This window comes from Xenia sp. Carnegie-2017, unplaced genomic scaffold, assembly GCF_021976095.1.
Source record: "Xenia sp. Carnegie-2017 unplaced genomic scaffold, XeniaSp_v1 HiC_scaffold_22, whole genome shotgun sequence".
Taxonomy (NCBI): Eukaryota; Metazoa; Cnidaria; class Anthozoa; order Malacalcyonacea; family Xeniidae; genus Xenia; species Xenia sp. Carnegie-2017.
The window spans coordinates 12,734,151-12,756,362 of record NW_025813485.1 but is presented as its reverse complement, the minus strand read 5'-3'; the positions used below and the strand labels follow the sequence as shown (position 1 = coordinate 12,756,362).

Below are 22,212 nucleotides of genomic sequence, written 5' to 3'. Positions count from 1 at the left end.
GTGTCTACCTTTGTATCTACATTTGTGTCTACGTTCGTATCTACATTTGTCTACGTTTGTGTCTACCTTCGTCTACCTTTGTGTCTACTTGTTTTCTCACCTCAGTGCCTACTTTTTTGTTTCGTTTTTCCGTCAACAATTGTCATAGCTTTTAAATTTTACTTTAATATCATCTTTGTGTCTAATATTCTTGCTTATTCTTGCTTATTTTTTTCTTTTCATTCGCACCTTGTAAAAGACATGGCTCCGTATCTATACTATCGTATCTACTTTCTTAACAATTATGACGACTTAGCAACGAGTTACTCAAACCTACCTTGTTTTCTGTGTTTTCTTAGATCCTTTTTTATGAGAATGTGTTATTCCTTTGGAAAACTTAGACAACTTTTCTTATGTTTCGTCTTTTCATTCACACCTTGGAAAAGTTATTTCTACTATATTGTACCAATCAATTACGGTCGAGTTACAACAGGTTATCCAAATCTAGCTATTTTTGTGTCTTTTTTTCTGTCTGTATTCGTCCCAGCTTTTAAATTTATTTTCTGTATGAGGAGGCATTAAAAAGAGTGAAAATTTCAATCGGGAAAATTATAACTACTCGTAAAGTACCGAAAGTCAATCTGAAATTAGGACAAATTGGTTGTTTTCATTTTAAATGTTTGTGTATTTACAAAGTCAGAATATTGTGAAATTTCTCAAGTTTATCTGATGGTAAATACGGAATCGTTTCCCATTACCAAAATCATTTAATTGTTCGCTGAGTCCCGACTGCCCGGGCTCATGTAGTCAGCCTCTATAAGACTTAGAATAGACAAGTAAAGTTACACCTGTTACTCTGTGATAGCTATTATTTCCTGTCTTCTACTTACAGTTTTGCTGGAAAAGTTGTAAGTGAATAAATTTTTCCCTCCTCTTCTTAATAGAGAGATTTAGCAAACACGAGGTATCGTCTAAGACGTCGTGAAAATGGCGTAAAAATGGCGTGATATTCCTATATATGGTTGGGTCCACGCCATATCTACGCCATTTTGACGGCGTCTTAGACGATACGTCGTGTTTGCTAAATCTCTCTATTCTTCTCACGAAAATTGTATGGTGAAATCTTATGTCTTCAACAGCTTGTCGTCAATATCTACACCCAAGTAGACACCTTGCCAACAAATACTTTAACGTTGCCTTTATCAATAACATGAAGTAAAAACAAGCTTCGTCATGTTATCATGAAAGAAGATTACACTTGCATGCACTTACGGTTTCAGAGTAAACTCAAGAGTAATTACAATTCACTAAAATTACTGTAAATTTTTAGAATTTTTTGGATCATATGTACAAGTGCTTGATCTATTATATAAGATACATATACATCAATGATTCGTCAAACCGATAGAGGTCTAAGATTAAAGATTTACTTCCACAGTTCGGGGGCCGAATTCACTGGGCCTATGTAGCTCAATCCACTAAACACTGACTTTCCAATAGTTTCTAAAATCTCTCTAAAGGCGAAAAGCTAGAACTTAAAGTAGTCAATTTATATGATAAAACGTTAACTCAACTCGGTATTTCGTGATAAATATACAACCATCTGTGATAAGTTAATTTGTAAAACGCACAATATTGTTGTCATCACTATATGTACTTCGTGAAACCGTCTCCTGTGTAAAAAATGATGGTGAGAGTCGAAGCAACGCGGTCATGAAAATATCTTCTCGTGGCATTTCGAAGTCCCACTTCTTCCAGAGAAAGTGGTAGGAGTGAATCAACATCTTTCCTCCGCTATAGTGAATTTTAACCATGGTTGCTAAACATTTATTGAGACAATAAAATATTCATAGCCATTGCTATGTTGTTGTTCGATAGTGTCAAGGCCTGAAAAACAGCGTCTCTTGTGAAACCCATTTCAATCAATCGCTGTATCTAAAATAAGAGGGCACTTCTTAGTGATATTAATATTGAAAGATATGATGCTTGTCTAATCTAGGAATATGTTGGGAACTACCACTGTACGAATATTACAGTAAATAAAAAATTCTACTCAGGAGGAGGAACAAGGATGTCGGTTTAAAGTGTATTCATTGCCCTAGATGAAATAAGAAGTCTCCGATATTATCAAAAGTTAAAAGAAACTGGGAGAAACAAAGGACACAATACCATACTAAAAAAGACTACAACCCCATCAGTCAGTACGTATATTAGAACTTTGAAAGAGGTGAAGAGTTTTGAGTGAAATGTTCTTACATTTTCAACTTGGGTTGTTTCAGCTATGTAGTTTTACGTGTTTTTAGCTTTAAAATTGTTAAATGAGATCCTTTTTAAAAATTATATGTCATATATGACAAAGTTTTCCTTGATAAAGATTACTACTACTAATAATAATAGCAGTTTTAACTGAATGAATGAAATAATTCCTTTTTTTTTTTATTTTTACATACATGCCATTCCTTTAATTTGATTGGCTGCAGCCTAGGATTTGAAGCAGGTCAGGAATATCAAAAAAAGGAATGGAAATGTCTTCACAGACAGTTAATGCGTATTAGGAACAAAGTAAGAGTACTACAAAGAGTTGATAAAGAAAATGAGAGAGCAAAGGGTAGAGAAGACAACTGCCGCAGACTCGTAAGTAGTAGAGATTAGGGGAAGATAGATCAATGGAAAAAGTAGGCGTTGGTAAGCAGCAGCATGGTTTTATGCAAAGAAGGAATACCACTGATAAAGTATTTACTTTGAGGTTGCTGTATGAGAGACACAGAGAATGTAAAAGGGAGGAGTATTGTGTCTTTGTTGATTTGGCGAAAGCATATGCCAGGATCACAAGAAAGGAAATATGGTGTTTTATATGGAAGTCTGGAGTGACAGAGACGTATGCTAGAGCAGTAGTTATGTGTGAAAGTAGGATGACAGTGGTGAGGTTTGCTGCATGAATTAAAGGATTGCATCAAGAAGCCTAACTTTGGGCCCCCTTCTTATTTGCTAAAGCGAACAGATAAAGTTAGACAAGAGACCCCATGGAATATGTTTGCCGATATCGTTATGTGTAGTTAGAATAGGGAGCATGTTGAAGCTTCTCTGGAGAGATGAAGGCATGCATTAGAAGAAAAATGAAGATAAGCTGAAATAAAACAGAAAGCATGAGCGTGAATGAGGGAAATCCTAATGGAACAGTAAGGTTACATAAAGGAGAGATAAAACAGGTAGAGCACTTCACTTAGTTAAGATAAACAGAGGAAAGCAATGGAGAATGTGGATCAGCAAGGATGAAACAAAAGGTTTACAAGACAGTAGTGAGATCAGCGACGTTACATGGTTTCAAGACAATAACAAGATCAGACAGAATAAGTAACGAGTAGATAAGAGGTACAGCACATGTAATATGTTTTAGACAAAAAGCCAAGGAGGCCACACTTAGATGGTTTGGTCATGTACAAAGGTAAGATAATAAGTAATTACAAGTTAGCTGATTTTTGAATAACCAGGAGACCTAGAGAAAAACCAAAGAGGAGGATAAAGGTTAGAAAGTTGGGTAGTAGAAAAGAAGAGGATATATTAGACACTGATAAGTGGAGGCGAATGATAGGTTGCGAAGTGACCCCTAGAGAAGAAACCGAAAGACAAAGAAGAATAGGTAGGTAAGTACACCTTTCATTCCTTGTTTCAATTTACTAAAACTACTGTATATTTTTAGAATCTTTTCCATCATACGTAAAAGTGAAGGTTTACTTTACTGTAAACTTTGTAGTTCTATGACTTTTGACGACTTTCGATGGTATGAGCTTAATTTTTTTAGTGGGTGGGTGCCCATCCTCCCAAGATAATCAACCCAGTACATACGCTCGACCGCTGGAAAAATGTGCTTTATTTACTGCTGTACCTGTTCCTCCGAAACTTCAGTGGCAGGCTGTTGATATTGTTGTGGGTCTCTGTTGGCGTTCATGAGTTCAGAAAACGAGCTTGGCATCTCCTAAATGTGAATGATTTGGTAGTGATCATTTATTACTTAAATGTCTCGATGAAGATCGCAATTATTGACTTATAAATCAACATCATGAGCTTATAATTGCATTTTACTAGCGTGCAATCCGTGACTAAAACAACACGGAATGCTCTCTTCCTCTAAAAAAGTGAAGCCAAACATGATGGAGGTAGAGTTCAGCACTGAAGGCAATCATTGAGTCAGGTAGATTAATGATCAAACAATTATTTTCATGCAATAAAAAACAAAAAAATATTGAAAAGAACGAACTATGGAGAGAAAACGTTGTTAATCTTAGGTTGCCACGTATAGCATGAGGACAATCACGTATTTATCAAAAATCTAGAGCTGAAACAAAGCGTAGATAAGATCACATGTCGTCTACCAAATTCGCTTGTTGTAAATTTAACATCCGTTGATCGATTTCGTCCATCCTAATCTGACGCTGGATTTCCAGTGTCGCTCCTTGTGGCCTTTCCAGTGTGTCGACGGTTCTCGATGTAGGTGGATAGTCAAACAATTTCGAAAACACGTTGGACAAAAACGATGGGAACTTTAGCCAACTTTCAACGTACAATATATTAAAATAACTGATTGCCCCAGCGATCTGTGTGCATAGAAAAACAAGTTTATATTGATAATGTCATGAAGTACAAAATTTATTCAGAATTTTAACCTAACATGACCTTTCCTATCGTTTCCTTAAACGCAGAGACAATCTGGGGGAATATTTTGCAACGCGTAACCATAATACCAGTACTATCGAGAATTTTAACCTAACGTGACCTTTCCTAACGCAGAGACAATCTGAGGGAAGATTTTGCAACGCGTCACCATAATACCAGTACCATCGAGAATTTTAACCTAACATGACCTTTCCTAACGCAGAGACAATCTGAGGGAAGATTTTGCAACGCGTCACCATAATACCAGTACCGTGCTACATAAACTAATAGACTTCTAGCATAAAGTAAATGGTTTGAACCCGGAAGTATCGTTCCATGTTTGTAGATGTAGATCGTCCAGGTTAGTATAGTCCTGAGAAGGACTGTTTTTGTTGTTGACTGACGTTTCGACAACCTTAGCGGTAGTCATCTTCAGAGTCAAAAATAAAGTATACTTTATATATTTTTTGACTCTGAAGATGACTACCGCTAAGGTTGTTGAAACGTCAGTCAACAACAACAAAAACAGTCCTTCTCAGGACTATACTAACCTGGACGATCTACATCTACAAATAGACCTCTAGCATGCCAGCTTCTAGCATGGAGGCTAAGTGTGCAATAACCTAATACTCCAACGCCCTGTCCTCTAAACAACATACTTGTAGAAGTATTCACAAGGCACCCAGCAAACAAAAAATGTAGTTAAAGTCCATACTATTCCTGTCAATCCAGAAAGCATTGCGGCCTTGCTTGTTGATAACATCTGGTTGTAAGAGAAATGAATTAAATTGGTAAATTGTCACGTGCCAACATATCGAATGAAATTGGAGTGAATTTCAAGTATCGATATCGTAAACACGTGTCTATGTAGAGTATGACGTAATTGAGTAAACAAAGTTGTCACGTGCCAACATATCGAATGAAATTGGGGTGAATTTCAAGTATCGATATCGTAAACACGTGTCTATGTATAGTATGACGTAATTGAGTAAACAAAGTTGTCACGTGCCAACATATCGAATGAAATTGGGGCGAATTTCAAGTATCGATATCGTAAACACGTGTCTATGTAGAGTATGACGTAATTGAGTAAACAAAGTTGTCACGTGCCAACATATCGAATGAAATTGGGGTGAATTTCAAGTAACGATATTGTAAACACGTATCTATGTATACTATGACGTAATTGAGTAAACAAAGTTGTCACGTGCCAACATATCGAATGAAATTGGGGTGAATTTTAAGTATCGATACCGTAAACACGTATCTATGTATAGTATGAGTAAACAAAGTAAACTACCTGCATGCCAAGAATGTACGTGAACAGTTTTCCGGATATTGGGAAAATTCCAAAAAAATTCGAGAAACTGACGAACGGAACGGACAAACAGAATGGGACGTAGAGACTGAAAACCATCCAGAAGCTAGAAAGGAACGCGTTAGTTAAAGTAACTTCGCCCAAAAAATATTATAATATGAGTGATAGCAATGTCAGCAAACAAGAAACATACGGTCCAGTAGGAAAATCATCTATGACAAAACGTTCTGTGTACAAAAGAACGCCATATTGAAAAACTGCTCCAATTGCAGTTGAGCGTAAGATAAAATCCTAAATTTTGAAAAAGGAATACGTCGAAAAAATACAGTCAGAAAACCTTTCCACTAAACAATTTGTACAATCATATGAAAAATCATACTCAAAGTTAAAGTTTTTCACTTACCAGAAGACACATATATGAACATTGGCAGTGAATATTAATCTAGCAACATCATTGTAAACCGAGAAATGACTATGTAATGTGACACACTTACGGCAAACTTTGTGGAACCATAACGACGTTCAAACATTCTAAATTTATACAATAAAATTGTCCCAAAGAAGAGATTCTTTGCACTTGAGTAGCATAAAAATCGTACAATGTTGGTAAAAATCTGTAAAAAGATTTCAAATACGTGTTGTAAGCTCATCACATCACGAAATAAGTTGTAAATTGCAAAGTTGTAGAGTGCAAAGTTTTAAAAAACAAAATCGCAAACAATTTTTTTTTTTACATTTGTAATTAGCGCACAGGAGCTAGAACGTTAATCCACCTTTCCGACGTTATACACACGTATCAAAAATGCGAGATCAAATTACAAAGTTCGGACAATCATATGGTGGGACATAGCTTGGGGCATTTGTAAATCTTATTTTAGAAATCCAGAACGGCTAATTATAATGGCAGAAGGTGTAAGAGTTAGAGTGAATAAAAACCATTTTCCGTCAAATCAAAGGAAAGCTTGGATATGACATGCAATATGCAGATACAAAGTTATAGACAAAAATATTTCTAAATAACATTTCTAACGTTGTCGTGGATATTACGAGTGCCATTGACCCATTACAAAGTGTTGATGCCTCACCGATATAAGAAGACAAAGAGCATACTAAAAATATATCATTGAAAACTTGCTTAGCGCATGTACAAACACAAACCTCAGAGCTCGCTCTGCTATAAATTATTTGAGAATTAATCTGAGCATGCGTAGTCCACTCCACCAAATCTCCAAGTTCATGGTCATGGCAACGACCAACTGTATGAACTAGTACCGATTATGGAGTAATTAGCTCGCTCAGTGACAAATTTTCAGATAAAAAATCTACGCATGCGCAGTCTGCTTGAGCATGCGCAGTCAACTTGGCTAGTTGCCCAGGTTCATGGCCATAGCAACGACCAACTACATCTACTAACGCCAATTTTGAAGAAAATAGCATGCTTAGTAACAATTTAATAGAGAAATCATGTGCGCATGCGCTCGAGCATGCGCAGTCCCCTCGAGTAATTTTCATAGTCATGGCAACGACCAATTATATGTAATTGCACGACATTTGTGGCAATTAACTCACTTAGTCGCAAATTATCTAAGAAATAATCTGGGCATGCGCAGTAGTGACTTTAATAATACCACAACTTTCGTAAGCCTTTGAACTTTTGTATATATATATAAAGCTAAAACTTCATATAGTAGATGTCAACTAGCAGTGGAAGCTGGGTGCGATATAGTATGCAGTGGCTTAGGGGCCCACACTTCGGTGGCGACCGCACTCTCCCTGCGTACCCCGAGCAAAGCCTATCGCAGGTGATCTCGGGGTCTGATGGGCGGAAGCTTGCTATTGCATCTCCCAAGTAGGATAGCGTGGAGGGGCCGAAATCTCCAACCGAAACGATAACATGCGGCGTTCTAGTGCCTTACGCTTAAGAAGGTATCGGGAAGCATGGACCGAAAACGGGGTTTTTTGCTTTCGAATTTTATCTTTTTGTTTACATAAGTTCTTTTCTAAAAGAAACTAAAACATCCAAGGATACTGCAAAGGTTCATACAACTTCTGTTATATTAACTTATAATTAAAACCAACTCTAAACATGTTTATACGTTTTCTACTTGTTACCTTTTACAATATAACTGTCTTCTAACTCTTGTGATGAACGACAGCCTCCTCATGCAATATAACTCTCTCATCATTAACGAAAGCATCCTTGGGCTTCGTGGAAAAAAGGGATTATCTACTTTTATTATTATTTAAATAGTTTTTTTAAAGACAACATTAGACGATACAAGTTGCTTGGCTTATTAATTAACTAAATTGAACCTCGCTTTCAACCCCCTATGTTGTAATATTTTGATTCATTTTGAATAGTAGATTTCTTTTTACCTTACAATATTTTCATGATTCAATCGAGAAAGTAACTTCACTTCTCGAGTAATTTTGCGATTAAACAGTACAATTTTTCGATTCAAAGGACTTCCTTTGATCGCAGAGAAACAGCCGTCCAATTTATTACGTAAAGGCATGTAGTATGCATTTCGTTGTAAGAAACCACCCTACCAAAGAATATCCACATCTTATTTTAGCTGCATTGAGCGAAGAAAATTGCAAGTCATAGAATTTTTTAAGCGTTATTTTTATGATATTTATGATTCGATGAGATTCATGACTGCCTTTGAATACAATTAACACATATTCAATGTTTTATGTTATCATTTAGCGTCGTCGTAATTTTATATATTTAAATCTACAGCTATAGTTTAAAATTAAATTTTTACGTATATAACTTGTAAATGAATCTGAAAAGCCAGTTTTGGGGAGATTTCATCCATCAATCATAATAATAGTGATTAGTAATTATAGAACAGCGAAACCAACATGCAATAAAAATAACAGTTCGAAAATTTGTATGGCTTGCTTTTTTGCGCTTTATGCAGTTGGGATCCGTCTTGGATATTCTAAGTCACGCCTTAAAGGCCAGTAACAATCCTTACAAAAAAGTCATTAGCGCGACAACATGCCAGTATTCAAACTTTCCTTCGATCGTTACGCTTTTTTCTAGCCCAAAATGGTTAATATTTACTGTTATGCCTTCTGCCTGTATAATCCTGTTAATCGTTCTGAATAACTGGAATCAAACTGCTTTAAAACTCAAAAGCATCTCCTAACCATTTGATTGTCCGAATTTTGCAATTTGATCTCGTATTTTTGACATGTGTGTCTACCGTCAGAAGGGTGGATAATGGGGGGGGGGGTGTGAATATTCACATAATTTCCTTTAAAAGAAAGCATTCAGGCACAACTGAATATGAATAAATACTAACACACCCTTAGTTAACATTCCAGCAAAGCCTTTGAATGTACTGAAATTTACATAGAATGACCACAAATGCAGGCTGGCTTAGCCACTTAATATTTAAAATGAACTTAATACTTAAAATGTATTACAAACATACGTACTTGTGAATGAAGAAAATGATTGAGAACATTGGATTCGGGCAATAAAGACTGCAGCTTTACTGATGAAAACAATATTCTCCATGTGGATGCAGTACCAGTGATGAAAAGCAGTGCTTTACAAATAGGTGCATTATCTAAACAAATTAACAACATTTTTACCAATCATATAAACAACATTTTTACCAATCCATTATTTTCTTGTAATCTACCACAGTCCAAAACAAGTAATTTTACAGTCAAATGTAAACAAACTTCGTAAAGCAAACAGCAAAATGCAAAATAAACAAAACAAAAAACCATTTACGAATCTGATTCAAAGGAAAACGACTTGGAAAACAGTTTAACTATCCAGACAAAAACAATGCGCTCGATCTGTACAAAAAGATCTCAGTCCAATATTTCTCAGTAAAGACCTCCAGCTCAGTTAGTAATCGCTTGATATATATACTATTATTTTATATATTCTGATAAACAGGAGGACATATTGTCATACAAATTGTATTCTATAAAAAATAAAGCACCATTAGTTTGTTAAATTTTATAAACAATCAACCTCTTCTCTGGTGAATTTTATGCAAGTAATTATAATTTTGTATATGTCTTTAGCATGGTGGATCCAGATATGGGTAAATTTTTTTACTTCAACACATCTATTTGTTTATTTCTATTCTTTAGAAATTCATAACCAATGACCTCGTTATACGTTAAGGTATTTTGAATTTGAAATTGGCAGTTATAACATTTTGCCTAACCACGGATCTGGTACTGATTTTCAGTCATACTTTGTCTGGCAAATATCCCATAGAGGTTACTGGTTAGGATTCTAACAAGGTTTTGTTGACAACCCAATAAAGTCTTCAAATTTTTTCCTTATTTAGGGCAATTGATACTTGCATGATCTAATGGGGTCTTATTCAAAGTTTTTACAACAGTTGATTAAAGTTTTCTTTTGCATTTATAAAGAAAAATTATCAAAAAGCCTAAGACTGTTTTCAGTTAGTGAATTAATTTCATTTCTATTTTTTGTTGGAAGCACTAGGAAATAACCAGGAAGAGCAATATGCAGAATTTAGATTGGAGCTTAGGTTAAGGCCTCTAGGCTTAAGTGACAATGTGGCCATCTACAGGAAATACAACATGAAAGCTTTTGTGCATAAGCATCATTTGATTCAAATCATAATTTTACGAGCTGGCAATTTTATTGTAGTCAATATATTGACAAAGTTCAGCCGGCCATTTCGTAATGTCATTACAAAAATTTTCGATAGCATAAGTCATAAATTCATATTTTTCTACTTACAAAACCCGAACGGGGTTCCATCAGGTAGCATTAGGAAAGAAGAAATCCGCCAACGTGCTTCATAAAAACAATGATAAAATAAAATGGACTTCTTATTGAGGAGAAATTCGATATAAATTTAATTACGTAATGAGAGTCAACGAGGTGTCATGGATATCTGTTGTCATTGCATAACTTGTTGGGTCATTTAGTGATACATATTGAACATTGATGGACAAAGTTGGAGCTTTCAATATGGCGAATAACCTTGAGCAATATAATATGATCGTTAATGAAAACAAATAAAACGAGCTGCAAATGGGCCATTAATTTTGATGAACGACGTTTACCACTACCGAATAGTTATTGCTCTGTTCATTATTTTTTTAGTTGGGGCATTGTGCTGCTTATTTGCAAGGTAAAATTGTATTCCACAGTCTCTGTGACTCTGTCTCAAGTCTCAACCATAAACCATAAAAATTTTTCTGTTCCTTGGCTGAAGTGTAAAAATAGTATATACATAGAAAAATAAGTAATTATCAGAATTTTGCATAGGTAACACGACCAAAGCGTGCGAGCTGGCACGCCACAACAAACTCAATAAATGTTGTTTATTTCGAATTTTGATAGTTATTTTAATTTACTGTAAAAAATCAAGGACTGTCAAGTTGTTGACAGTGCTTCAAATTTAAATATTTCATCTAACTATGTTTGCAGAGGCAGTCTGAATAAACGGAATGGACATGTTCAAAGTATGCTATCGACTGCTATGAAAAATGAACAAATGACAAAAACTAGATTCAACCAACAGCTTGAAATGTTTTACATCGGTAATGTTTACCCATTTCGAGTAAATTATCATCAAATAAATTTATTTGCTTGATAAATTCTTTTTTAGCCCGAAAATGGAGGCAAAGCCAATCGGAGCCAATCGTAAACTCGGGGCAAAACGTAAACTCTGTGACGTCATGCGTCTTAGATTTAGCGTGACGGTTTTTTCATGTAATGTGAACTAATCAAATAAATTTTACTAGACGCACACGTTAGTTTAATCACTATGTGTAATTAAATATATTTTACTTCCCGCGCTCATTAATTTGATTACGATGTGTAATTAATAATATATAAATCCTAACACGGTTTTAATATGCACATGAAAAACATGTGACTTGGACGTGATATGAACTCGCACCTTCGGGATACTAGTCCGCCGCTCTACCTGTTTAGCTACCAAGCCCACAGAGATTGGAGACGAGTCAAATCTCTTAAAACTGCTTATGGACGAGAGATTCTCGCCACTATAGCAGTTTACTGGATGGCACCGTGTTTCGACTTTATTCCAAAGCCATCATCAGAGAATATATATAATATATAAATCCTAACACGGTTTTTAATATGCACATGAAAAACATGTGACTTGGAAAAGTCACAAGTCACATGTTTTTCATGTGCATATTAAAAACCGTGTTAGGATTTATATATTATATGTATTCTCTGATGATGGCTTTGGAATAATGTGTAATTAACGTCTCGAAGTATTTATGTGTCATAAATTAATCCTATTACGATTAATCAATACGTCGACATGTGTCTTACGTATGCATGTTATTTTATAAGATGTCGATAGATATGTGGGATTTTATCGGTTGCGAGGTGTTGCTGAGACCTGACCGTTCAATTCATCTAAATAAGCTGTTAATATCGAAAGACCAATATCTACAATGACCATCTCACCCGTTGCTCTCCGTTTATCGACGACATCGCTTTATTTATCTTTGTTTATAATCTGGTCAGTACTCCGATGTTAAGATGCTTGGATTTTCGTTGGCATTATTTTTTTTAATGTAAAAATGTGAACAGTTGTCGTCAGTCTTCATTTCGTTGTATAGGTTTTTTAAAGTGAAAGTGGCGGCAGCGCGGGCATACATACACGGCTTGACCAAGGCAGTTGGAATGTCTGTCCTTGAGAATGAAAGAGATAAAAATATTCCTAGCGAGTGCCTTCTGACTTCATTTTCCATCATTTAAGCAACCCTCTGTCTTAATTTGACTGCATCAACTCTTCTACACCAAACTGTTGTTTCAGGGGGAAACGAGGCTCTGACTAAGTCAGTGTAGTGTGGCACCCGTTAAAAAAAAGCAAAGTACTTTAATAATTTTTCTCGGAGCCTTTGATCAGCGCATGAATATTTGTTTTACCTATTATGTTATATTGTCGACAAATAGCACGATTTAGTTTTCACGAGAAGCCTCGCTGCTTTTTCATGGGGATTGTGCCCCTAGCAATTAGAAAGTAGTTAAATGCGACATTATTTATGATTAGCTTATTCCGTCATTTCTAGCATGCTGCGTATTAGAAGCGGTTTTGAGGGTGGCTAAATGTCTGGAATATATCAAAGAAGTTATGCAAGGATATTACTTATGCTTTTGACTCTTGAATTAATAATTTGAACAAGCAAACAGCTGCCGTTAATTTAAATGGACTGTTCCATTGTGTTTGTCGGGCTCACAATTAACTTATTGTGTTTGAATGTAACATTTTATTTTTTGTGTTGAAATAGACAGGTATTGAATTGAAAGTCTTCAAAAAGGTGAGATAAAGTAACTATTTTTTTCAATTTTTTCAGCGTATAATGCATGGGTGCTTTAATATAGGAAACAAATAAAAACTGCATCAAAACTGAAAAGGCGCTATTTACCCATGTTCAGCTAACTTTGGTTAGATGCTGTCACGTTTTTGTTGCTCATTATTCCAACCAAGTATGCGATTTGATTTTTCTCTGTCTCATTCTACTATCAGGCACTCATCGATTGAGTGTCGACGCCAAAACCAATAAAAACGTAAGAATGTCTGAGAAAATATAAGACTTTCAAAATGTTTGTTTTCTATAGCTCGAAAGCCTTTAGGCTTTGAAAATTTGTTTTTTGATGAATTTAATGAAATTAATGAAAGTTGATATCAACGATACTATCATTTTTATGCTTTTATTACTACTTTTCATAAAACCAAAATACACGCGTTTTAATTACTTTGGTCAGCAGCGATTGTAACCTCCTCACGACAGGAACTCTGTGTATCTTTTGATCCATGAGATCATCCGCTGAACTCTTTGCTATAGCGCTGTTTCGTTAACTTCGAAAGCAGAGTGTTACCCAAAATTTTGAATTTGGATTTTTAAATTGTTTTGGAAACAATTTGTGCGCAATTGGTTAGGGGTTGAAGGATTTATGTTGTTACCACATTTTTTGTGGAAAACCTCATTTCTAACGCAATAATATATTATTTATATGAAAGGCTTTTGTAAAATGTTACTGACCGTAACTATCGCTTGTGCAAATTGATTATTTGATATTCTGAGGATTGTATGTGCTCAGTCGTGAAATTCTATTTTGATGTAGTTTTGACAAATTGACAAGGGTAGAATATTCCATTTAATCCATGAAAGTATCGCTTTTTAGTCGATCAGCTTGTATTTCAACCAAAGTATAATTAATTCAAAATTTGCAAAATTCTAGATTCTAACTATAGCCAACAGCTTACTGACCGTGCCTAAAATAATATTGCACGAAAAGGTGGACATAATTTTTTCATGTATAAAATTACGATTTCATTTCTATTTGATAAGATCGCTTTTTTTCGAACATGAATTCAAATATTTGCTTGAGAATGTATAAGGCCTTTAAGCCTCGCTGGGAAAGTATATTAGCATAATATATAAATGTGCTTTTGAGCAAGAAAATGTGTGTTGATTGATTTATCAGTGCACCTTTAGAGATAATTGAATTGCTTTTTCAAACACCTGCCTGTTGTTATAGTGTGACTGTCAATATTGATGTTACATTTTTATATGCATCTGATAAAATATTTTGTGAACACAAATTTCGCGATCCATTATAATTTGTGTTGACTATCATATGTAGGATAACTGTCCACCGAGAGACGCTGCACAAAAGATTGATAGCAGCAGCCTGAACATCATGCATCTTTATTGGCAACTCGTTCTTCTCGTCGTTCGTTTTTGTTGCTGTTAAAACAGGTTTGTTCATCGTTTTCGTGAGTTCTGGTGCTCGAATTATCTTGTAGAAGTGTGAAATACTAAGAATGTATGAATTTTTGTATGAGACTTAGTTTTCGAAAATGAGTCAAGCATACGTCAGTCAAACATATGTATCACCTTCATTCAGATCAAATGGCGCTGATTTTCCATTTGGCTCAAAATCATGCACGATTTTTAACATATGATCATGATTGGAGGTGATTGTTAACTCAGAGTACAGCGAGAGCAAAGTTGTTGTCTCACAATCTACATATCATTGAATTTAGCTTTTTACACATAAACAGTGCACTCAATTCTTTTGTCAAAAAATAAAACTACACTTGAACGCAAGATTATTTGTATTCAGGTCTGTACATTGTTGACTATGGGACTGTGTTCCCTATTACTCCGTCTTGGAAGGATGAAATCAAAAATGGTTCCATCCATCAGATTGAACAATCTCACAAGAAATGCGACGATTCCTCAATTGTGTACACTTGGAATGGATCTTCTTTTTTGATTGGTCCAGCCTTCACTAACTACCATGGGCGATATAAGATGCATTTGGAAAATTTTTCAGGCGCTTGGAAGACGATTATGTTTGATATAGATATTCGTAAGTTCTCTTTGATACAGTTATAAATTATTTCCTATTCACCCCTATTCCATTGCTATTCTTGAATGTTTGATGTCGTCAACATGATAGAAGTTTGGAGGTTGGCAACGTACCTTTATCGGTGCGGTTATAAAAAAAATTTACAGTCTCTACGGGACATCTGCATATTATACACAGATTATAGGGAATTGTCGAGACTCAAGAGATTTTGATTTTATTGTTGAAAATCGGGAATAAAAGCGTTTGACAACACAATGCAGGAACGGCACTACAAAATCAATCTGGCGGGGTTACGACTTATATTTACTAAATCTACTGAGTCTTACTTTGCCTCAAGTTAAACTGAAATATACAATTATTAAAAAAACGTTGATCTTGGGAGAAAAGTGTATGTGTGGAGGGGGAGGGCTCAAGCACTCCCATCCCACCTTAGGCGCCGTGCCTGCAATGTCTGGACATGCATTTATTGTGATTTGTAAAAACGATGTTGTTCTGTTGAACAGTTCCAATAGATTTTATCCTACTGTGATTCTAAATTTCCTTGACTGTGCAGAAACCCTGAATTAAAAGCTCACTCGACAAAAACTTTTCAATTCATTGATCAACTCATTATTGCAAGTCTACTTGTTTTTTACTCGACCCAGGTTATACACCATATGTGAAGTACCGCAAAGTTATCGTCGATGAAAACGATACAGTAAATTTAACCTGTTCTTTTCAAACGAACTGCAACATCCCCGAAGCAATGTGGTCAAAGGATCGCGGCGAAAATCCTGTTACTGATTCGACAATAAAGAGATCAGGAAATGTTACCTTTATGACGTTAACAGTAGAGAGAGCGGAAAAGCATTTCTCCCAACTACCATATTCGTGTTTCATTAACAAGAAGAGTAGTATTGATGTGAAACTGGAAGTAAGAGGTACATTTTATGAGCTGCATGATGACGGACTTCCCAAAACAAACTTACCAAGTACAATTTGTCTGCATGCATACTTACTGATATGTTTTTCGTTCTATGGAATATCTGCGGTAATTATCATCCTATAAAGTAACTCTTTGGATGGAAACATGCATTATTGTGCGAAATTGCTTTGCAGAATAAGTTAAATACCCAGTTTCTTAACTTAAATTTAGTGACGTGCATGCAGTGCTCTTTTTGTCGACATTAAAGATCATTTCAGTCTTTCATCTACTTTGACTGTAATTGATTGCTGCATTCTCAATTATAATATTCGTTACTGCACGGTGAATACCATTGATTTAACATCTGCCTGCATCAGTCATGCTAAACGTTTCTTATTTTTAGAAAGAAAACAACTTTCTGTGGATGTATCTAACAATTCAACATGGTTTGATAGAGATACTGATGGTTCCATTGAGTTTACTATCCATGGCTCTCCCTTGCCTTCTCTGACTTGCACTCAAAATAGGACCCAAAAAATAGTGTTGTCTTGCTCGAAAACTCAAATGAGAAGCCTTTTGTACGAAGAAAAAAGCAAGCCTTGCATTTCGATCAGTGGAAAACATGTTATCATTTCCCGTGCAAGTCAAACAGGCAAAGTTAAACTTTTGATAACAAAGTTGAAACTAGAGAAAGATAATGGTCGTCTTGACTGCCTCCTTAGGAATCCATATGACAAAAATCATTTTTATCTCGACGTGAATGTAAAAGGTTCGTTACTTTTGGTTCTTTTTTGTGAACAACATTGCCAGTGGTTGTAGCAAGCATATAAGTTTAGTTGTGCTATCTAAACTTTCACATCATTAATTAACTAGTCTTTAGAAATCTATTGCTTCTTAGAGTATTACAAAGCACGATCAAGCTTGCTGGTTGTTGCGCCACAAAAAATAACTGTATGTTTGTCAAAATAAGCTCGACCATTGCTTCAATTTCGAAGTTATTAAAACATGTGTGTATAAAACGTTTATTTGAGTTAATATTTGACCTGAAATTTGAGCTTTTTTTAGCTAACCATCGAGCATTTTCTTAATTCACAATTGCCTTGAAATACTTTTCCATCTAGTAATGTCAGAATTAAATATCACCAAGAAGAATGAGCAAAACGGTACAACTTTCTATTGTAATGTAAAGGCCAACCCTCCACCAAACATTAAATGGAAGATCTGCCCAATTGGGAAAACAGAGCAGTGTGCTCCTTTGGTCACAGGCAAAACTGTTAGGAAAAAGTCCTATTTATACCAAAGCTCTATATTTATGAACAAAAGTGATGAAGAATACGAAATTAAGTGTGGCGCGAGTAACAAGTTTTGGACAAAGAACGAGAATGATATATACAGAGTTCTGACAAAAAAAACTGAATGTACGTGTTAAAGTCAAGCCAAAAGAGCGTTTTCTTTTTTTTCAATATATTTCTACTTTTTTTAGCGTCCTTTGGAGGCAATGAAAAAGATAAGGCAGCAATTGTTGCAGTTGGATGTAGTTTTGCGCTGTTCCTTATAATCATCTTTGCATCGGTACTATATGCAAGCGAGCGCAAAAAAAATAGAACATACAAAAGATTCTTCATGGCAAACAATCAATATTCAGTAAGTAGAATGACGTAGTTTCGAGATTTCTCCTTTCAACAAGAAGTTTGTCTTTATCAGTCTTTGTCTGAAGATCTAGCTAGAAGAATTCTTTAAACACAACGAGAAATTTAGCAATGCATCACGCACTGACTTAAAAGTATGACCTATCATGAAAAGAAATCCATTAAAATTTCCGATTTTTCACGTAAAACAGTTGGAAATAAGGAATTAAATGGAAGCCCTGTGACACCTATCAACGCTGATTCATAAAACCTGAAAAATTTGGGATATAATTGATTGCTCATTTTCTGGGTTTTTTGAAGGATAAAAATCCCACAATATCAATGAATCAAGTTGCTCATCAATTTCAAATGATTGCTTTTTGCAAAAATAGGTTGATCCGTTAAAAAGCCTCAACGAACAAATTCATAATTTGTCGTACGACGAAGACTGGGAATTTCCTCATACGTATCTCGACTTTCAAGAACTCATTGGCTGTGGGGCTTTTGGAAAAGTGTACAAAGCAAAAGCTTATGGAATCGGACTAATGAACTCGCGCGATAAAAGCACACAGGCGAAGAAACAAAGAAAAGAGTTCACCAAAGCTCGTTACAAACCAAATCTTGCTCTTTGTGATGAAAAAGAGTCCATCACTGTCGCTGTCAAAACAACTAAAGGTGACTTTCTATCTTTGATTTATTCATAAATTTCGCAGTAGCGTATGGATTTCTCAAATTTGGATCAACAAAGAATTTTAATGCAAGTTTTTTAAATTCAAAAAATCTATTTAACAACTGGTTGATGAAAACTTGATGATCAAGATCAAAAGATCTTTTTTTCGTTAACTTTGACTATGCATTAGTTTCACACACCTGCCAAAGATTATTGCACGATAAGGAGAAATTTCAATGTAGGTAATTGGCTTGAGATTTTTTTGAAAGCAATTTGAATAAATACTGTTTACGATTGACTGATTAAGTTTGATCGGACGCAGTGGCGGAAAAGGGCAAATCTAAATACAATAATTCCACTGCGGTCCATTTTGGTTGTATTTACATTACCAAATATCACAGAGTAAACTCAACTGATTTCATTTTTATTGTTAAGAAATTTACGACTAATAGTTTGATATTAGTTTTTGTCTGAAAGAAATTTAAAATTGAGCATCTATAATTTGATTTGACTAACGCTAGATCCAATATTGATTAGACACGAAATACAATTAGCGAAAGATTACCTTCGTGTATGGCAGTGTGACGTGAAAAGGCAATGTCTAAAGAAGCAAAAAAGGCAGACTGGCGTGCGTAATTGTGAATCAAATACAATGCCTTTGCATATACGCTCTTTTTCTACGTTCTTTTTTGACGTGTCGACGTCCATATATTGTAACGTCTAAGCAACGAAATGGACCCATTGTGAAATGTTTTCCTCATTTTTAGAAAATCCAAGTGCAAACGACATCCGCAATTTGGCAGGTGAATTGAAGATGATTATTCACGTGGGAGAACACGTGAACATAGTGAACGTTTTAGGGGCTTGTACAAAATACCCCAAACTGTACATGATTATCGAGTACTGTCCACATGGAAGCCTGCTCGAGTTCCTACGTAAAAGAAGAGAGATATTCCAGCCAACTTGGTGCAAAGAGGATTTCTCAAGTGAAGAAATTTTCACGATGACAAGTCTTGTGTCTGCTGCTTTGCAAATATGTAACGGAATGCAGTTTTTAGCCGCCAAAAAGGTACATCTTGTAAACTGAGATAGCGTAAACTCTCATGATTTGCTTTCATGAGGAATTTCAACATTCGCCCATCATCAAGTTTGATGCGGTGAAGACTTTGTGGGGATGCAGGCCATCATGAACCTATTATAAGAGGTCTGTTCAATGCATACAGAAGATTGAAACTAGAAAACATTTTGTTGTTGGATAATGTTATCACTTTTATGTTGCATGTGTAGTGCAAGTTACCACTATCACTTCTCTGAGAGAAATATGTTTTCAATACTTATATATTCTTAAAACTAGGTGTTTTTGGATTCTTTTTTCTGCAACCATTGTATCAATTTGTATGGCTTTGTCAGTTCAAACTTATAAATGATTATTTTCCATTAAAATTGGGGGAAGGATAAGTTATTTAAAAATAGAAATTTTCAAGCCGTGAATTTAATAAATGGTCAATTCACACAAATCAAAATAGTAAACAGTTCGCACGTTATTTGAAATTTGGCAAAAGCGTTTTTTGCCTAAAGCTGAGATGCGGTAAAGACTTTACTCTGCATCAGTCGTATCTCGTATCTTCATTCTTTGATGGTGCTTTGTAACAAAATATTACCATGGTACACGTGGATACCAATGTGTGTTTAACATGAGCAACGTTTGTGGATCTTCTTTCCTTGAAATAAGCAAAATCACGCTAAATGCACCATGTAATTATCAATAATGTGAATTTCTAGCGACCAAAGTTTTCTTTTGGGTTTGATGTGGGGCCGTAAATAAATTAGAACTAATTTCCTTGCCACTCAGACTCAGCCATTTTGCTTATTAAACTTTTTGTCGAAGTTGCTGTTTTGCACTAACTGACAAAATTTCCTTACAGTGTATCCATCGAGATCTTGCGGCGCGTAACGTTCTAGTTGCTGATAACTATGTGATGAAAGTTGCCGATTTTGGGATGGCTCGTGAGATCGTGGATGACATGAACTACGTTTCCAGTACTCAAGGATACTTTCCAGTGAAATGGATGGCCTTGGAGTCGATATTAGAAAAAGTTTATACCGAAGAGAGTGATGTGTAAGTGTTCAAGAGTGATCTTAGTCCAAAGCCGATTTTTATCATGCACACGTTTTTAAAACATATGTCGACCAAGTGTTCAAAAAACATTATATTTCCTGAAAGGTCAAAGAACGCCCTTCCTGAAAATATTTGAAAAGTTATTTTCAGTACAATTCTTTGTTAAAGAAGATATCACATTAATTGAAAGGTTTTTCGCCAAGGCGTTTCACACATTTGGCATTTAATAGTACTACGTTTTCTCTTAACATAGAGACGCAGACTCGTACTAAAACTATAAATTATTTCATTTTTAGGTGGTCGTTTGGTATTCTTCTTTGGGAAATGTTTGCACTGGGAAAGCCACCATATCCTTCGCTTCCCATCGAAAACCTTTTGGTATTCCTTCAAAATTCTCTGCGAATGGAAAAGCCCGAAAATTGTCCAAGCGATATCTATCACGTGATGCGAGAATGTTGGGATGAAGAACCAAAAAAACGTCCCACTTTTCAGTCCCTCTACAACAAACTTCAAAAGATATTGTACGAAAATGTCGTTGGGGTAAATGAAACCAAAAATTTTATGCTGACATATAAATTTTTTATGAATAGATTTTGCAGACTTTACACAAATTAGAACTTGGCATAATTTCCTATATTGCCATAGCCATATGCTTTTTGTATGATGCTGAAGTATAGTTCTATCATTTTTAGGAATCAAGTATTGATAGTGATGATAATTTAAACACGCTGTACTTGAGAGAAGTGAGTCCACTCTCGTGTGAAAAGGTAGACTTCAATGTCCAAGACGATTATAGTTTAAATGTGTATGATATTTTTTATGACAATGCACTCGCTTACCACGAAATTTACATTTTTCAATTACGCTTTTTCAATTTTAGAATGAAACTTTTGAAAATTTGATGTGAGGTTATGTTATTCACGTACGAAGGTCCACAAACAGTTTCTGATAACGAGAGGCAGTGAAATACGGGGATTTCCATCAGAGCGAAATACGACGACTGCAACTTTGCTGCAACGCGTTCAAATTTCAATCTATGCTGTCACCAAATTAGTATATGTATTATTAAGTTTGAAATAAAAAATTTCGAAACATTCAGATTTTAATTAAACGTGTTTTGGAAATAAATATTTATCAAAGTAATGAGACATTTCGAGTATTTCACGGACTGTGCTATAGCCAGTGCAACATATCCAGGTCAGGTCACGCTAATATTGGTCACACTTATCAAGCGCAAAAATTTTGAAAAATTCTAACTAGATCGTTATTCAATGAGCCTTTTTATTTCAGTTAATGTTAAAGCTCAACATGACAAGCTTTTGGGCATTCAGATTGGTGTCTATATATGTTTCAATGCTCACAATTGTATTAAAAACAACATACTTGGACATTAAATATGTGTATAGAGTGTCTCTGTTTTTTTCAAGCTATAATGATCTTATTGTGAATGTAATGAATCTTAAAAATTTTGCAAGCAATGAAAATAATAAACGGCTGTATGGACAACATGTTCTTTGTATAAATATTTCACCTCAGTCACATTGGGCTACGGTCACTGG

The 22,212-nt window shown here is 35.2% G+C and overlaps 2 protein-coding genes and 1 long non-coding RNA gene across 5 annotated transcripts; 2 read left to right on the top strand and 1 right to left on the bottom strand.

Moving 5' to 3' along the window:
* Positions 1 to 1,276: 1,276 nt before the first annotated feature.
* LOC124446933 (ubiquitin-associated domain-containing protein 2-like) lies at positions 1,277 to 10,862 on the bottom strand. Its single transcript, XM_046997821.1, has 9 exons — positions 10,701 to 10,862; positions 9,401 to 9,534; positions 6,445 to 6,564; positions 6,144 to 6,241; positions 5,933 to 6,056; positions 5,348 to 5,395; positions 4,353 to 4,574; positions 3,866 to 3,955; positions 1,277 to 1,914 (listed from the first exon to the last, which is right to left on the bottom strand). Exons 1-9 carry the CDS (start codon positions 10,729 to 10,731, stop codon positions 1,807 to 1,809), a joined length of 975 nt encoding a protein of 324 aa, XP_046853777.1. The 5' UTR covers positions 10,732 to 10,862; the 3' UTR covers positions 1,277 to 1,806.
* Positions 10,863 to 10,916: 54 nt separating this feature from the next.
* LOC124446937 lies at positions 10,917 to 11,775 on the top strand. The gene is made up of 3 exons (XR_006948560.1): positions 10,917 to 11,097; positions 11,397 to 11,509; positions 11,578 to 11,775. It is a non-coding gene; the product is annotated as an uncharacterized LOC124446937 (long non-coding RNA).
* A 410-nt stretch (positions 11,776 to 12,185) lies between these two features.
* LOC124446930 (fibroblast growth factor receptor 3-like) lies at positions 12,186 to 22,161 on the top strand. Of its 3 annotated transcripts, none has more exons than XM_046997817.1 (14): positions 12,186 to 12,468; positions 13,245 to 13,270; positions 14,601 to 14,716; positions 15,084 to 15,332; positions 15,977 to 16,252; positions 16,640 to 17,005; positions 17,358 to 17,654; positions 17,720 to 17,880; positions 18,257 to 18,539; positions 19,302 to 19,603; positions 20,460 to 20,653; positions 20,950 to 21,193; positions 21,346 to 21,420; positions 21,534 to 22,161. In XM_046997817.1, the coding sequence occupies exons 4-14, from the start codon at positions 15,275 to 15,277 to the stop codon at positions 21,558 to 21,560; spliced, it is 2,283 nt and encodes a 760-aa protein (XP_046853773.1). In that variant the 5' UTR covers positions 12,186 to 12,468; positions 13,245 to 13,270; positions 14,601 to 14,716; positions 15,084 to 15,274; the 3' UTR covers positions 21,561 to 22,161. The 3 variants fall into 3 exon arrangements, with proteins under 3 accessions (XP_046853773.1, XP_046853771.1, XP_046853770.1); XM_046997815.1 differs by having other exon boundaries at positions 13,241 to 13,270; XM_046997814.1 differs by having other exon boundaries at positions 12,569 to 13,270.
* Positions 22,162 to 22,212: the final 51 nt, after the last annotated feature.

Coding starts and splice junctions, on each gene's coding strand:
- LOC124446933 (XM_046997821.1), bottom strand. CDS start 10,731: ATGCTACCTGATGGAACCCCGTTCGGGTTTT. Junction 6,242..6,444: donor ATGGTTCCACAAAGTTTGCC/GTAAGTGTGTCA, acceptor TTCAAAATTTAG/GATTTTATCTTACGCTCAAC. Junction 3,956..4,352: donor ATTTACAACAAGCGAATTTG/GTAGACGACATG, acceptor ATTCACATTTAG/GAGATGCCAAGCTCGTTTTC.
- LOC124446930 (XM_046997817.1), top strand. CDS start 15,275: ATGCATTTGGAAAATTTTTCAGGCGCTTGGAAGACGATTATGTTTGAT. Junction 21,194..21,345: donor TGTACGAAAATGTCGTTGGG/GTAAATGAAACC, acceptor TATCATTTTTAG/GAATCAAGTATTGATAGTGA. Junction 21,421..21,533: donor GTCCACTCTCGTGTGAAAAG/GTAGACTTCAAT, acceptor TTTCAATTTTAG/AATGAAACTTTTGAAAATTT.